This window comes from Rhinolophus sinicus, chromosome 18, assembly GCF_057876585.1.
Source record: "Rhinolophus sinicus isolate RSI-liver-muscle chromosome 18, RSI-T2T, whole genome shotgun sequence".
Classification (NCBI taxonomy): Eukaryota; Metazoa; Chordata; class Mammalia; order Chiroptera; family Rhinolophidae; genus Rhinolophus; species Rhinolophus sinicus.
In genome coordinates, this window is record NC_142518.1 from 110,862,044 (window position 1) to 110,876,617 (window position 14,574).

The 14,574-nt window shown below is 58.4% G+C and overlaps 2 protein-coding genes and 1 long non-coding RNA gene across 7 annotated transcripts; 1 reads left to right on the forward strand and 2 right to left on the reverse strand.

Moving 5' to 3' along the window:
• On the reverse strand, positions 1-4,865 carry NAA10 (N-alpha-acetyltransferase 10, NatA catalytic subunit). 2 transcript variants are annotated; one of them, XM_074324208.2, is made up of 8 exons: positions 4,706-4,865; positions 4,154-4,252; positions 3,757-3,797; positions 2,884-2,929; positions 2,683-2,798; positions 2,439-2,483; positions 1,023-1,107; positions 1-325 (listed from the first exon to the last, which is right to left on the reverse strand). In XM_074324208.2, exons 1-8 carry the CDS (start codon positions 4,724-4,726, stop codon positions 89-91), a joined length of 690 nt encoding a protein of 229 aa, XP_074180309.1. In that variant the 5' UTR covers positions 4,727-4,865; the 3' UTR covers positions 1-88. The 2 variants fall into 2 exon arrangements, with proteins under 2 accessions (XP_074180309.1, XP_019610716.1); XM_019755157.3 differs by having other exon boundaries at positions 3,739-3,797.
• Positions 4,866-5,109: 244 nt separating this feature from the next.
• On the reverse strand, positions 5,110-11,736 carry RENBP (renin binding protein). 4 transcript variants are annotated; one of them, XM_019755156.2, is made up of 11 exons: positions 11,591-11,736; positions 11,190-11,299; positions 10,961-11,036; positions 10,675-10,750; positions 10,330-10,502; positions 9,581-9,805; positions 9,007-9,088; positions 8,474-8,649; positions 7,813-7,944; positions 5,351-5,438; positions 5,110-5,261 (listed from the first exon to the last, which is right to left on the reverse strand). In XM_019755156.2, the coding sequence occupies exons 1-11, from the start codon at positions 11,615-11,617 to the stop codon at positions 5,128-5,130; spliced, it is 1,299 nt and encodes a 432-aa protein (XP_019610715.2). In that variant the 5' UTR covers positions 11,618-11,736; the 3' UTR covers positions 5,110-5,127. The 4 variants fall into 4 exon arrangements, with proteins under 4 accessions (XP_019610715.2, XP_019610714.2, XP_019610713.2 ...); XM_019755155.3 differs by having other exon boundaries at positions 11,564-11,675; XM_019755154.3 differs by having other exon boundaries at positions 11,531-11,655.
• A 26-nt stretch (positions 11,737-11,762) lies between these two features.
• Positions 11,763-12,963, forward strand: LOC141569745 (uncharacterized). Its single transcript, XR_012493529.2, has 3 exons — positions 11,763-11,897; positions 12,142-12,267; positions 12,709-12,963. It is a non-coding gene; the product is annotated as an uncharacterized LOC141569745 (long non-coding RNA).
• The last annotated feature ends 1,611 nt before the right edge of the window (positions 12,964-14,574 follow it).

A 14,574-nucleotide genomic window follows, 5' to 3' on the forward strand; every position in this document is an offset into this window, starting at 1 on the left:
CCAAGGCCACTGGGTGAAGTTTATTGTGAAACCTTGAGGGGTGAGGATGGGGTGGGCAGGCCAGGGCGGAGCGGAGCACTTGCAGACTCTAGGAGGCCGAGTCAGAGGCTTCCGAGCTGTCCTTGACGTCGGTGCTCTCTGTGGTCTCGCTGACCTCGCTGAGGTCCTTGCTGTCACCACCGCTGTCCTCAGCTGCCAGGCCCTTCTCCTCACGACAGGCCTCTCCTGAGCTTGGAAGTGAGTTGCTCTTGCTCTCCACCTTGTTCTCAATGGAGCCCAGCACTGTGTGCCTGCCCTTCTCCTTCAGCTCCAGGTGCCGCCTCAGCTGCCCCCAGGGAGAAGTGGGAAGGAGGAGACAGGACCTAAGTCTCCAGACCACGTAGGTCCTCTCTGGCCACCCAAGGGAGCCTGTCAACTTGCTGGGGGTAGGGGACAAAATGAGAGGCAGCAGGGCCAGGGTGGGAAACAGGATTATGTAGGGCTGAATCCTGGCTCTGCCCTCTCTGGGCCTCTTGTCTCTCCTGTAAAGGGAGGGTGCCATGCCTCCCTCACACGGGCTGCTGCAGGACCTTGACTTTCCTCAGCCCTGTTCTGTCTCATCCCTGAGCCTTAGGGCAGGCCATGGCTATCCCCAAGCCGCCCCCCCACCCCCCATACTATCCTGGGGCCCTTGCTCTTAGCGAATCCAGGGGTATCCACCCTTGCCTGTCACATCATGCTGTGGGGTGGCACAGGCTTTTCCCCGAGAGAATGGAATCTTGAGCCAACATGGCCTCTTTCAAAGCCCTGCCAAGGCCCAGCGCCCCACCTGACAGCTGAGGAAAGTCAGGTGACGAGGGCCATGACTCCCAGCAACATAGCCACAAGGGCTGGCACCCGATCTATCTCCCCTCCAGCCACTGCAGGCCTCCTTCTGTCTCGGGGCCCCTGGAGTGTTTCCTTCCCTCCAGCAGGATCTCCCCTGCTTGCCTTGCTGGTTTTTATCTGTGGGGACTGTGACCCTGGCCACACTAAACGTTTACCTCATCAGCCATCTGGGTGAGATCCCGCTTCATCGCATACGCATCTTCCCCATCTGCATAGTATTTGGGCTCTACTTCGCTGATCCTGTGGGGAGGGGGTGGAGAGAAGGAAGATGACCCAAATCAGGGGGCAAATTCTTTTCAGCCTTCTGGCATCATATGCTAGTGGGGCAGGGTGTCATTCCCCCTTGAAGGACTCTTCTGGAAACAAGAAGCCCTGTTTCCAACATGGCCTTCCCTTTGCTCTCTCCAGCAGTAAGTAGTGCCCAGAGCCTTTATCCCCACCCACCGCCCCAGGTCCTGCTACTGTCCTGCATCCCTAACTTGGCCACCAAGATCTGTTTCTGTGGTTTCTTGTGAACTGAAGCCCTGAATTTAGCCATCTCCTTCCCTCCCTGTCCTGTTCCCTGTCACTTACTGAACACACATGGCCGGTTCCTGTGCCTAGCGATTGGAACCAGGGAGGAGTGGTACTGTGGCTCTGTCCCTGGCAGTCGTGCCAGGCAGCACAGCCCCGGGCCCAGTGGCTCAGGGGCGGAGCCTTCACCAGAGGGCTACATGCAGACTTGGGTGCCCAGCCACTGAAAAGGGAGCTGGACTCGATGGCCTAGAAAGGCCCTGCCAGCCCTAAGCCCCTGGAATTGCTGGCTACCAGAGGCATTGGCACCCGGGTCAAAGATCCTTCCTCAGATGCCCTTCACAGCAGTCCCTTATCATCCCCCACCAAACTGAGGCTGAGTGCCGTCTCGGTGGGCCCTCCATGGACAGCCTGCCCCAGCCTCACTTTCAAGTGGCTTTCGTCACTGAGTACCGGGCACGTGAATTCCCTGCCAGGCTCTCTCTGTCCTGTGCCGGGCACACAGTGACTTCCACGACCCTGAGCGGACCTGTCCTCACCCATCAGGATGCCCAGGGCTTTAGATCCCTCCACTCCTCATGCTGATGGCACATCCTAACTGGATGTGCTTAGGTTTCTGTAGCACCATATTCTCCTTTCTTCTGGTCCCACTTAGATGCTTTTAGGTGCCTGGCCACTTTGAGTCCTGCTCCTTGGCTTCTGCTCACGTCCTGGGCCCTCATTTCTACTCCTGAACGTTCGGTGAAAAGCCTGTGTACTCTTCACTACGCCCCAGCCCACCCCCAGCCAGCATCAAGCCATCACTCCTCCACCCAGCAAGACATACCACGCATCTACTGCATCACAACCTGCTTTGAGCAGATGGCAGCAGGTCGGTGCCATCGCCACCGAGAGTGGAGGAGGAACCCTGGCAACGTGCGTGGAGTCCACGACCTGCTCCCCATCTCAGCCGCTCCTGACCACCCCCTGCCTGGAAGGCAGCTCACCCCATCTCCACCGCCAGGATGAGCCAGACCTGGGACCACCCCACTCCATTAGAAAAATGTAGATCTACTTACTGAAAGTTGAGGGTGTTGGAATAGAGGTGCAGGGCGGCCCGGTTACTGCAGGGGAATAAGGCACTGCTGAGCTGCACAGACTTGGCCAGGCAGGGACAGCACGTCCAGGTCCTGCCCCTCTTCGCACTCCCCCTCCCCACTAAGCCCACTGCCCAGATCTTTTCCAAAAGCCAGGGTACTCTAGGACCCACATGAAGACGGTATCTCCTCCCCACTCCCCCCTTCCCTCGGTCCCAGCTTCCACCTCTTCCTGACATGCAGGGAGACATATTTGGCATTGAAGTTCTCGATCATGGCTCGGGAGGCTTGGTCCATCAGCTTCTGAGCCAGGCCGAGGCGCCGGTGGGAACGCTTCACAGCCTGGTGGGAGAAAGGTGGGAACTCAAGGGCTGCCCAACCACCACCTACTTCCACCCCCACCAGCGCATGGGCGGGCCCTACACACCAGTGAGGTGATATGTCCGTGGGGCACGTCATCTGGGTCCTCTTCCCTAGAGCAAGAAGAAAGAAGAGAGGCTAGCAAGAAGCCTGATGGAGGCGTGCTACTCCCCACACATGCACATGGCAGGAGTACGGATTCCTCTGGTTGGTCCCAAAGTCCCCCCAGTCCTGGGGTGGGGGAGAACTGGGACTCTCAAACCCCACACAACAGCCAAAAAGCATGTGCAGTGTCAACAGAATACAATGGGATATTGTTCAGTGATAAAAAGGAATGAGCTAGCAAGCCTTGAAAAGACATGGAGGAACCTTAAATGCACATACTAAATGATGGAAGTCAATATGAAAAGGCTATATAGTGTATGACTCCATCTTGACATTCTGGAAAAGGCAAAACTATGGCGACAGTAAGAAGAGTAGTGGTTGTGATGGGGGGAGATGAATAGACAAGGACACAGGATTTTTAGGGCAGTGAAACTAGTCTGTATGATACTCTAATAGTGGATACGTACCATTAAACATTTGTATAAACCTACAGAAAGTACAGCACCAAGAGGGAAACGTAATGGGAACTATGGACTTTAATAATAGTAGCAATATTGGTTCATCCATTGTAACAAATATACCACAAGATGTCACTGAGGAAATTAGGGGGGAGAGGGGAAGGGGTATATGGGAACTCTGTGTCCTTGCCACTCAATTTTGCTGTAACCCTAAAACTGAACTAAAAAAAAAAAAATCGATTAATTTTAAAAAACAACCCAGGCAGCATTCACCAGACCTGCGGTGTTGGTGCCCCCCAAGATCCCCCTCCCCTTTCCCCTCCCCCACCAGGCTTCTCGCTCCTTCCTTGGAAACTCACATTTTGGCCAGGACGTACCCCACAATCTTCCCGTTCTCATCTTCAGCGATGTAAGAGAGCTGGGCGACAGGGAGGAGAAAGAAGTCAGAAAAGAACTTCCTGTCCGGTGAGGAGCCCCTACAGGACACCGGCTCCCACCTTCCCCCCACCTTCCGCCTCTGGCCTCTCGCTGTGTGCATGACAGACAGAAGTCAATCAAGTGGCGAGTTCAGTGACAGCTCCTAACCTCTGGGCCAAGTGGCTTGGTTTCCCCACACCACACTGTTCCCGTCATTCGCGGGGGAGAGGACAGACACAGGTGGGAATCCTGCCCATCCCTTGGCCCAGTTCTACGCCCCCCACCCCAGCTGAAAGCACTCCCTCCTGCCAAACCGACGCCTGGTGTCCCCTGTCCCCAAGTGCCCCGGCTGCCCACCTGGGGCCAAGAGAGGCCGTGGTAGAAGTAGTATTTCATCTGGTAGTTCTCCGGCAGGCACAGGAGGTTGCAATGCTGCATGTTCATCAGGTCCTCCGGCTGCGGGAGGAGGACAGTGGAATGCGATCAGGCCAGGGGCTGCGGTGACTAAGTAGGCCTCGGTCCTGTCAGAAGCCTGCTCGCTGCCTGTCTACTCACCGACCCCACCCCTCTCCCCCCGCCCGCCACGCAGGGCTAGGCGGGCCTGTGACTGCCTGCCTTTACACAGGCCTGGCCCACGGCCGCTGTGCAAATGCCGTCTGTTCCTGGCATGAGCGTGGGTGCCAGGGGGGCTCCCGGACACCATCCAGCTGAGTCCAGACATCCCGCAAAGACGGGATTCGCAGCCCCGGCCTCCTCTTCAGGTAGGTCCGGTCCCACGGGCACGGTGGCCTTCACCTCCCCACGCCAGGCAGCTGGCCCGGGGCTCACCGGACCCCTCGAGAGCATGCGCACGCGGCCACTGGGCCCGCACCCACGCGGCGCGGACAGCCTCCCGCCCTGTCCCCTCACCCTCGCATTGCGGATGTTCATAACGGCGGCGGGACTCCCGGCTCCCAGCGGGTCGTGAACGCGCAGTCAGCTGCCGCCACGCTCCGAAGTGACGCCGGGGCGGCCGGGCCGGGGCTGGGGCTGGGGCCAGGCTGGCGGGGGAGGCGGCGGAAGGGGCGGCGCGCCCCGGGACCGGCCACCGGCCGGAAGTGCGAGCCGCCGGACCCGCCCTCGCGGTCGCTTTGGCCAATGCGCGGGACGGGCGGGGTTGGGGCGGGACTGTCGGCGGGCGGGGTGTCAGGCGTCAGGCTGTCGGGGACCCGGGCGGGACTGTCGGCGCGCCGAGACGGTCCCGCGCGCGGGGCGGGCCACTGTCCCGGCGAGCAGGTGCCCTCCCGAGACCCCACAGACGCGTGCACACGGACTGTGTTGCAAGCTCAGTTTTATTCCGTGCCACGGTGGGCGGGGGCGGCTGGCAGGGACCCAGCGCTGGGGGCCCGGACCGGGGGTAGGCGGCTCAGTAGGGCGCCAAGCATCTCCTCGCACATGGCGAGACACCGCGGCACGTGGAAGCAGCCTGCGGGGAGAGGCGAGACAGCGAGTTGGGAGAGTCGGGGGCTGGCCGAATGCCCCAGCCCCTGCGGCCCCGCCCTGTACCGCACTCACCTTTGAAGGGACCCCCCTTGATGTTGAGGACGACCCTCCCCTCACGGTTTAGGTAGCCAAACCATTCCCCGTACTCGGGATCGCGAAACTGGAATAACAATGAGACAGTGACAGCCGGCGCCTGCAGGACCCGCCCAGATGCCACAGGCTTAGGGAAGGGGCGTTCACCGTCCGGCCACCCGGGGTCAGGTTGACTCCGGATAACATGGCTCCAGAATCAGTGCTCTTAAACGCGGTGCGGCGTCGTGGACAAAATGAAACCAAAGGGCTTTCCTGTTTCCACGTTCTGCAGTGGGGTGCGAGTCTGCAGCTAAGTAACCCACTGGGGGAGGTGGCCGCAGGCTGTGAGATGAAATACTGCAAGATGCACTGAAAAGAACCCTGCTTGGGAACGACAGAAACATTCTATATCTCGATTGGGCTTGTGGTTACACAGATGTATACATTTCAAGTCTGAGTGAAGTGAACACTCACGATGGATACATTTTAGTGTATATAAATTGTACTTCAATAAAATTGATTTAAAGAAACAAAGGGAACCCTGATGGAGGTGCTGACCTGTCACATAACTTTGTAATAAGTTACTCCCTTGGAGCCCCTGTTCCCTGTTTCCCAGGCCTGCCTTCCAGTAGGTGAGATTGTGGACATCCAGCACCGAGTTCTGACTCCTGCCTTGCTCCCCAAAGGTCCCAAATGCAAGTCCCCATGCCTCAGAGCCTCCTGAAGCATGCCCCTGCCCAGCCACTCTGTTGACCCTTCTGCATCCCTTCCTTCTCTCCAGCTCACTTCCCATTGGGCACCTGTCCCCTGGAAGCTTGTCAATTCCTTCCAGATACCCCCAAGACAGACCTCAGAGCCCTGACCTAGGCCCTCTCTTTCCTCCCCCGATAGAGACTTCAGTGGAGTGCAGCCCTTTCTCAAAAAGGTCACAGAGGAAATCAATGACATTGAAGTCCACTACCAAAATATCTTTTTAAATTGGGGCCCATGAGTTGGTGTATTCTTCGTAGGAAGTAAAACTAGTTCTGTATCTATTCATTCTTTCTAGCGACACTGTGTCCTGATTTTTCGACTGCTTAACCTGGCATGGGAAGATAACAAAGAATGTAACAGTTTTCCTGTTCAGTTTTTCCATGGATGTCTGGATTTTTGCTTTTTGTGTTGTTATGTTGGTTAGTGCATGATTTACCTGTTGATAACTAGTGTGATTGTTCAACACCATCTCTATCTCTTTAAAATGTATTCCTTAAATTTCACATTATGCACCCAGAACTGGTGGCCTCTAACACATGTTCTTTATGAATACATTCCATATTAAGATGTAGCCTCGGGTCTCATGACTCCTATGTTTGGAAGTAGTGACAAGCATGAGAGATACTTGGAGATGCCTCTCTAAGTACAATGTAATATGAACATATTTGGGGTTTCTATTGGTGACAAAGTTGGGCACTGCTAATACCACTGTGATCACTGCCTCCATTCATAATGGAAGTAAATGCTGGATTCCAGTTAGAGCTAAGTGCAAATAAAAATGTAATTTTCTCTCAGGTTTCGAAGCCCACAGACGCCAGAATAAGACTCCCTGCTATAGTTCTTCCCATTCTGGAGTTTACCAATGGAGTGAGTTGTGGTTCTAGAAACACATCAGGAATCTTCATTTACTTACCACTAGGTTTAGCACCTGAGGTGCCCCCTTGGCAGGAGCTGGTACAGCTCAGCCCTCTGCTCATGGCACTTTGGCCCCGGCTTCCTTCCTACCTTACAGCTGAATCTTGTCTCCTCTGCTGGGCCCTCCTACTCCCTCTTCTCTTTCTGTACTCAAAAGCTCACTTTGCCTCCTGGTTCCCAGGATCATGTGTATTCTTATGACACTCAGACAATCATGGCCCAGACCTGTCCCATGTGACCAGACGCTGGTCCATCTGTCCACTGCAGCTCCCACCCCAGGCTAGGCCCTCATCCTCACTGGCCGCAATGACAGCTACGGCTCCCTATCTCCCCACCTTTGCTCTGTGCCCTGCAGCCTCCCATTCTGAAGGACCCAGTAATACCCGAATCAGACAAGGTGACGACTCTACAGAGCACCCCCTACCACCTTTATTCCCTCCCACAACCCTGACCCTGCTTTATTTTCTACAGTTCTCATCAGCAGCTCTATGTTTGCTGATTTACTTGTTTATGCTCTGCCTTCCCCCCCCACACACACTGAAACATGGGCTCCAGGGTAGCAGGGACCATTTTGTTGACTGAACAGAGGGCACTGGGGCCGGACTTCCAGGAACTCTCATACCAGCTGAGGGACCACACCCAGTGTGGGTGAGACCCTCCCCAGCCCTACCCAGCCTCCTCCCACGGCCCAGGAAAGTCTGGCCCTGGCCTGCCTGGCAAGGAATGGCTGCCTACTCTCTCATCCACATCCTTGCTGAGCCCATAGAGAGACGTGGACCAGGAAGCACACTTACCTGACGGAAGGTGTACTCCGCCACCTGGTAGAAGAGATGCAGCAAGGCAGGGTCCCCGCTGTCACTGTAGCCCATGAGGAAGGCAATCATGGCTTCGCTGTGTGGCCACCACAGCTTCATGGCCCACTCCAGCTGAAAGCAGAGCAGAGACATCTCTGGGGGTCTGAATGACCACTCAGAATAGGACCAGCTTCCTGACCCAGTGCACCCCAAGTGCCCCTTCCAAAGGGAAAGGGTGGGACAGGCTTCCCTTTAGCCCGTCTGTCTTGTCAGTCTGTCTAAAGTCCCTTGGACACTCAGCTCCTGCCAGTGGCAGGGTCAGCTACCCTCTGTGGATCTCAGCAGGATCAAGGTACAATCAGAGGCAACAGATATAAGGGAGCAAATCTGCTCCCACTGCTTAAAATTACCCAGAATGCCTTTCAAAGATGAAGGGGACATGAGTCTCTGCATTGGCATTGTTCATGCTCCCTAATGGCCTTCCTATGCACATGAGGTTGAGTACCACTGGCACGGAAGTCAGGAGCTTACCGCTGGGGTCACGTTGGGCAAGTTCACTGCTCTGAGCCCCAGGTCCCCCTCTATGAAAGCAAGCTTTGAATCTCCCAGGACAGAAAGCTTTGAACAGGTTAGTATCACATGGCCCTGGGCACATTCCCACCTGGGTGGGGCAGAGGCCATCAGCATCCTGGAAGTAGAAGAGACCTCCATGATCCGGATCCCATCCAGAGCGGAAAGGCAACAACAGGAACTTGTCAATCACGTGGGCACGAAGTTCAGGGTCACCTTTCCGGATGGCGTGTCGCAGCAGGAACCATCCGGCTTCCAGCGCATGGCCTGGGGAAGACTTGAAGTAAGGCATCCTCCCCCAGGCAGGAGGCCCAAGTCCCTGCGCTGACCACCTGCCCACGGTGCCCCTTTCTTCTCTCCCTAACTGTGGGAGCAACTCTGAGCTCCCCCACCCACCCGACAACTGCTCACATGCAGAAAGCTTGCCCTCCCAGTGCTTCCCAGACTTGCCCTGTTGCTGCTGACACCCCAGCCTGGGAGGCCTGTCCTGCCTTCTTTGCCTGATCCTTGGCTGGCGGAGGCTGAAGGGAGGAAATCAGTCCCCAGGTGCTCCCCACATCTGAAGCCCAGAACCCAAGACTGAGCACTTCTCCTGTGCAGCCCCCAGCCAACCATGTCCCTCACCTGGGTTTTGGTGTCTCCCCAGGCAACCAGGAAGTTCCTCACCATCCTCTGACACGTTCTCCAGCACAGCCTGCCCATCCCTCTGCCAGGGGAGGAGCAGGAGAAGGTCATTCTGATTTCAGCCTCAGACATCGCTCCCTCCATAATCTGCAAGCTTGGGCAAGCCCGGCTCAGAGGGGCGTTTGAGCAGGAGCCGATTCACTCCCAAGAGCCTGAACGGGTTCTAACCCTGGCTTTGGACCTGGGTCCCCCAGGTGGCAAGGGTGAAACATTGAGAGGGGACTGAGATTTGAGTGCTGGGCTGCCCACAGAGGCCTGGAAGGACTTGAGTCTGGCCAGGTTTCCTGCTCTCTGACGTGCCTGGGGCTCTGGCACCCTCCCTCCTGCCCCTGGTCCCAGCGGCTCCCTGGGGCCTCCACCTTCCCGAGGGTCCCAAGCCATGCCTCGCCCTGGCCGAGCCTCCCCGTGTCTCCCTGTCTGTGAAGGGGACCACCAGGGCCCTGAGGCGTGGGGGTTGCCCTGCCCCCAGTGCCAAGGTCCCTTCTGGCAGCAGGTGTCGGCCTCCTGCCCCCACCTGGACGTGCTGCAGGATCCTCTGGGCGCACCAGTCCCCCAGCTCCGCGTAGTTGCCCGCCAGCTCCTCATCCGACTCCCCGAGCTGCTCCACCAGGTTGAGCAGCATCATGGGCACTGCCATGGGCTCTGAGGCCGGGGCCCCCGGGAGCTGGGGTCGGCCCAGCCCCGACGGGTCCTCCCGCACCCAGTGTACGATCTGATCCATCATTTCCACCGCTTCGATCTGGGTGGGGGGCAGGGGTGAGGGGAGGCGGAGGCTGAGGCTGCATCCCATCCAGTGCCGTCCCCAGGGCTCAGCCCTGAGGTGGGAAAGCCCTGTCCTCGCACGACACCTTCCTTCACCAAGGGCCTACTCTGGGCCTGGCCCCGGGTTGGGTGCTGGGGGCCGGGGTGGATCTGCTCCACCCTGCCTCCGGTCTCAAGGGGCCCCAGGGAGGAGGGAGAGCCCCCCTCCCAGAGGCGAGCAGAGCATGGATTGGTCCCTCTGAATCCAGGGCCTCTGTGAAGGTGCGGGGAGGGGGAGGGATTTCAGAAGTGAAGGAGACATCTGGGGAGAGACACCCTTAGACACATAGTGACACTATGGCGCAACAAGGAGGGTGTTGCCTGGAGCCTTGGGGTCCTAGAAGGATTGACATTGACAACAGACCCAGCCTACAGACAGGGCCCAGGCAGGGGCTTGCACACAGAGTAGGCCATGCCCAGTACAAGGAAGGGCACGGAGACTCACAGGGCTCCCACACACACCTGGTAATGCGCTTCCCCTGTCACTCTCCACAGCTCATTCATGGCCATGGTGTAGAAACATTCACTAAAGATGGTTCGCTGCACCTTGACAGGGCGGCCATCCCGTGTCAGCACAAAGGCACACTTTTTCCCAGGAGGCGCCACTCGGGCAGAACGGAGCAAAAATTCGCCACCTGGTGGTTGGGAAGTGGCATGTTAGAACTCAGGTAAAGACACTCCCCCTCTCCCCTCCTTCCCACCTGTGAATGTCCCCAGGCCCTTCGCTGTTTCTAGACCCCTCTAGGAACTAGGCACGCGTGAGCTATTGAGTAAACTTGCCCTCTGGGGACATAGGAGGCAGGGCACCTGCTTTAGCTGAATCTAGAAGTTCAGGGCGGCGGAAACGCTCAAACTTGCGGTACAGGTGACAATACATCCACACCTGTGGAGGAGCAGAGGGAATAAGGCTTAAGCTGGGAGCAGCAGGGTCCGGATGCGGGGCAGTTCTAGGTGCCCTTGTCCCAGGAGGAAGAGTGTTGAGATGATGGGCCTTGTCGCGTGTGCACGCTGGCGGACAAGACCGAGGCAGGACAGGCCACGCTGACTCTGACTTCCGCCCCTGGAAGAGCTGCAAGCCTGAGCACATTCCTACCTGCCTCCCCTGCAGCCAGACATACTTGAGGTCGTCATACACCCGCCCATCTCGGCCAAGGCACGTGAAGAAGCCCCTGTGGGACGCAGCAGCGTTAGCAAAGGGAGAAGGGGCCTTGCACTCCCCACAGCCTGCTGGGCCCAGCAGCAGCTCTGAGTCTGCTGAGAGTGAAGTGGGGGCTCTGGCAGGGCAAAGACCCTGCTGAGGGCACTGGAAAGGCGAGGCGCACCCATGCTCCTGGTCGTGGGAGTGATCCATCCAGAAAGCCATCACACGGTCCAGCTCCTGCCCCACACGCTCCTTCCAGGCCTGCAGAGTCTCCCGCTCCTTCTCCATGTCCTGGGGAACTCGGAACTTGGAGGCGCAGCTCGCCCACAGACCTCCCCGTCTTCCTGGGTCCCAGCCTCCTCAACGGCCTCCTCTGTATCTCAGGTCACCCCAGGCTCGAGTGCGCACCAGGGCGGCCTGGCCCGTCTCCCGCAGGCCCCCAGCCCTGGGGACCCAGCCCTTGGGGTTCCCCCACCCGTGTGCGGGGCTGCCCTCCAGCCCGGGTCCCGCCCAAGGACTGACCCCACCGAATCGGGGACCCTCCAGGACAACAACCTCTCTCCCACCGGCCCCACCACTGGCCTGCCACACTCGGAGACCCCCGCTCATCCCTCCCTCTCCTCCAGGAAGCCAGGCGGAGCTGGTCGAGGTCCCGTGACTGTCACTCAGCTGATCCAGCCTCGCCCCACCCACCCCCTCCTCCGGGGGTTCCGCAGGGCCCGGGGCGGGGCCCGGGGCGGGGGGCGGGGCTTGGATATGGCTCGGCCCCGCCCCTGCGCTCCAGCTCCGCCCCCACACTCGGGCCCGCCGCGACCCTCGGGTGGCAGAGTCGGGCGATGGCCGCTGTTGGGGGCCCTCGGCTTTAAATCTTCCTGGTGAGACATGCTGGGTGAGCTGGCAGGACGACCTGGGGCGGGGGTGGGGGGTGGGGGAATGCGGGGCTGGCTTTCCCCTCCCAGCCACCTCTCCCCACCCTTGAACTGAATCCTGAGAGGGGCCCCAGTTGGGGGGGCTGGGCAGGGCAGGGAGACCAAGGGCGGTGGCCCCAGCAAGGGCGTGGGGCACAGGTGCAGCAGGAGAGGGGACAGCTGGAAATGCGTAAACCGAGGTTCCTCTAACCTGTGACCTCACAGGGTGGGCAACTCCCCTCTGACGAACCAGTTCCTCATCAAATGCTTAAGTGGTGAGCAACGGGGGCAATTGTCGCTGACTTCTTCGCCCAAGTGATGCAGCTCGAAGGCCAGACAGCAACTGTGCAGGTAAAAGTGGGCGTCTGGGGACCTCTCTGCCCTCGGGCCTCCCAAGTTCTCCAGGCCTGTCTTCCAGTGCCCAGATGTGGTTTGTATTGCTCTGTGACTGTCTGACCTGACCAGGTGCTCCGAGCAGGGCCAGCTGAACAACTGTCCCCCACTTTCCCTGCCAAAGGCAGAATTATGTGGAGGGGGCGTTCCAGAGGCCAGATCGCTAGAGGGTCCTGGGCTCCCAGTATGGCTTGGGCTTGCTTGGACTGCTGCGTTGGTTGTCCTTTCTTCTATTATGATGGAACTGCAGCCCAGGAGTGTAACTGGGCCTCTCTACCTCGTTCGTGCAGCTGTGACACGGCCCGCACACAGAGGTTCCGGTGCCTGGGCTTGGCGCTACACGGTGGCTCCCACTGCTGTGTGCTGGTCTTTCATGTCACAATGGCTTCCTCCTTCCAGGTTCTGGCTTCTTGGCAGGCAGAGTTCCTGCTGCAGGCTGACCTTCCCAACTCCCCATAATTCACCTTTGTGATGCCTGGGAATAAGACTGACCTCCCTGGCCAAGGGTACAGACAGACCTCAGCGATACTGTGCGTTCGGTTCCAGACCACTGCAATAAAACGAGTTGTAATCTTTTTGCTGGTGGAGGGTCTGGCCTTCAATTTGTAAAAGACCCAACATCTGTGAAGTACAATAAAACAAGGTATGCCTATACACAGTAGCTTGTGTCATCTCCACCCTCTCTACCTTAGCTCATGTGTGTATGTGTGTGTGTGGGGGAGTCCTTGCCGTGGGCTCAGCTGGGCTTGTGTTGACTTGCCCTGCTCGCAGACAGCTGTCATTTATGGCATATCCCTTCACTTCCAGCCTCTCCCCTGCCTTCCTTGCATTCTGTCCCCCTCATGCCTAGCCAAGGACGAGCCTTGGTACGTAGAGGTTTCTAAGGTTCCTATTGGTGGGACCCTGGCCCTGGGTCAGTGGATGTGGCCTTGGCCAATCCCGAGGTGGAAAACTGGCGCCACTCCTCTCCCCAGCACGGCACTCCCCAGGAGGCTGATGAGTGGTGAGCCCATTATTTTGAGACCAGCGCCAAAAATGCTAATGGCATGGCCCTTGCCTTACGTAGGCTGCCGTGAGGCAGGTGAGTGTGGGGACAGCAGAGGGTGGGTGGGAAGAACCCTTGCAGCCCTCCACAGGCTAAGCATCCAGGGCCATCTGTCATACAACTGATAGATCTGCACAGGCCCCTCCCCTTCAGAGGCCAGCCCCACCCCTTCTGGGGCTAGCCCCACTCAGACCCTTCTCCCCAGCTGGCCCGCATCTTCCCACCGCTGGGCATTGCTCCTGTTGCTCCGATCTGAAGGACATGTGCCTGCCCCTTCCCACCTTGTGAGGCTGCTGGGCAGAGTTGGTGCGGCGGGGAAGATAGCGCTATGGCTCCTGGTGCCAAGATCAACAGGACCCTACACCATACAAGATGCCGTGAGGCCAGTGGAGTGAGCACCAGGTAGAGCTGCCCCCAAAGAGGCTCCCCTCCAGCCGTGAGCTCACAATGCACACGTACTCACCAGGCAAAGATGGAGGAGGCAGCTTTTGGCAGAACAGTGAAAGGGCAAGGTGGGTAAAGGAGGCAGGCATGCTGAGGAAGGGTTCTCCCCATGCCTCCTGTCCCTGGCACTAGTGCGAGCACCGGGGGACTGCCTGGCCATTCCCAGGCTCTCTGGGCTTCCTGGCTGGTTGGCACTAAGTCCTAATTCCGTCCACCTAGCAAAGCCACCCCACCCCAACAGCGGGGCTCTCACAGTTGGCTCAAGAAAAGTTCTGCTGCTTTCCTTCTGGGGGCCTGGCTCTCAAGGGAGCCAGCCGATTCATTCCTGCACCTGCTGAGCGCCAGACAGGGGAGCCAACCCATGGGGCAACGCCATGTATCCATGTATCCGGGAGGTGACACTCCGGGGCCCTCCTGGGGGCCCTGAGTTCTTGGTGGAAGGAGCTCTGTCTGGTTCAGCCCTCCCCAACCGTCTGAGGCTGGCAGCTGCTGACCTTCCCGTCCTTTGCCCCGTCCTCTGGTAGGGGAGGAGGGAAGGTGACTGGTGTCCATAGGAGTTGGCAGCAGCTGCCCAGGAAGCTCCTTGGCTGCAGCGGCCTCCGTGGGACCCTGTGCTGCGACAATCTGGTTCTATCCAGGGTCATGGCTGTGGTGGAACCTTGAAACTTGTGAGGCAATTGGGAAGCAGAATCCCACTCACAGCAGGTCCTGTGAGCAAGAGGCTCCTGGGGGTTCAGTAAGATTGGGGATCCCAGACAGTGAGAGACAGCAGGTGG

Bases quoted from the DNA above. Each gene is read 5' to 3' on its own strand.
- RENBP (XM_019755154.3), bottom strand. From the start codon at position 11,617: ATGAGCGGGGGTCTCCGAGTGTGGCAGGCCAGTGGTGGGGCCGGTGGG. The intron at 11,037-11,189 runs GTGCGCCTCGCC...TGCGTCCCACAG, and splicing joins TCCCACGACCAGGAGCATGG to GGGCTTCTTCACGTGCCTTG. The intron at 8,650-9,006 runs GTGAGGGACATG...AGTCTTCCCCAG, and splicing joins GGGGAGACACCAAAACCCAG to GCCATGCGCTGGAAGCCGGA.
- NAA10 (XM_019755157.3), bottom strand. From the start codon at position 4,726: ATGAACATCCGCAATGCGAGG. The intron at 3,798-4,153 runs GTGGGCAGCCGG...CCTGTCGCCCAG, and splicing joins ACGGCCTCTCTTGGCCCCAG to CTCTCTTACATCGCTGAAGA. The intron at 1,108-2,438 runs GTAAGTAGATCT...CCCTCCCCACAG, and splicing joins TCCAACACCCTCAACTTTCA to GATCAGCGAAGTAGAGCCCA.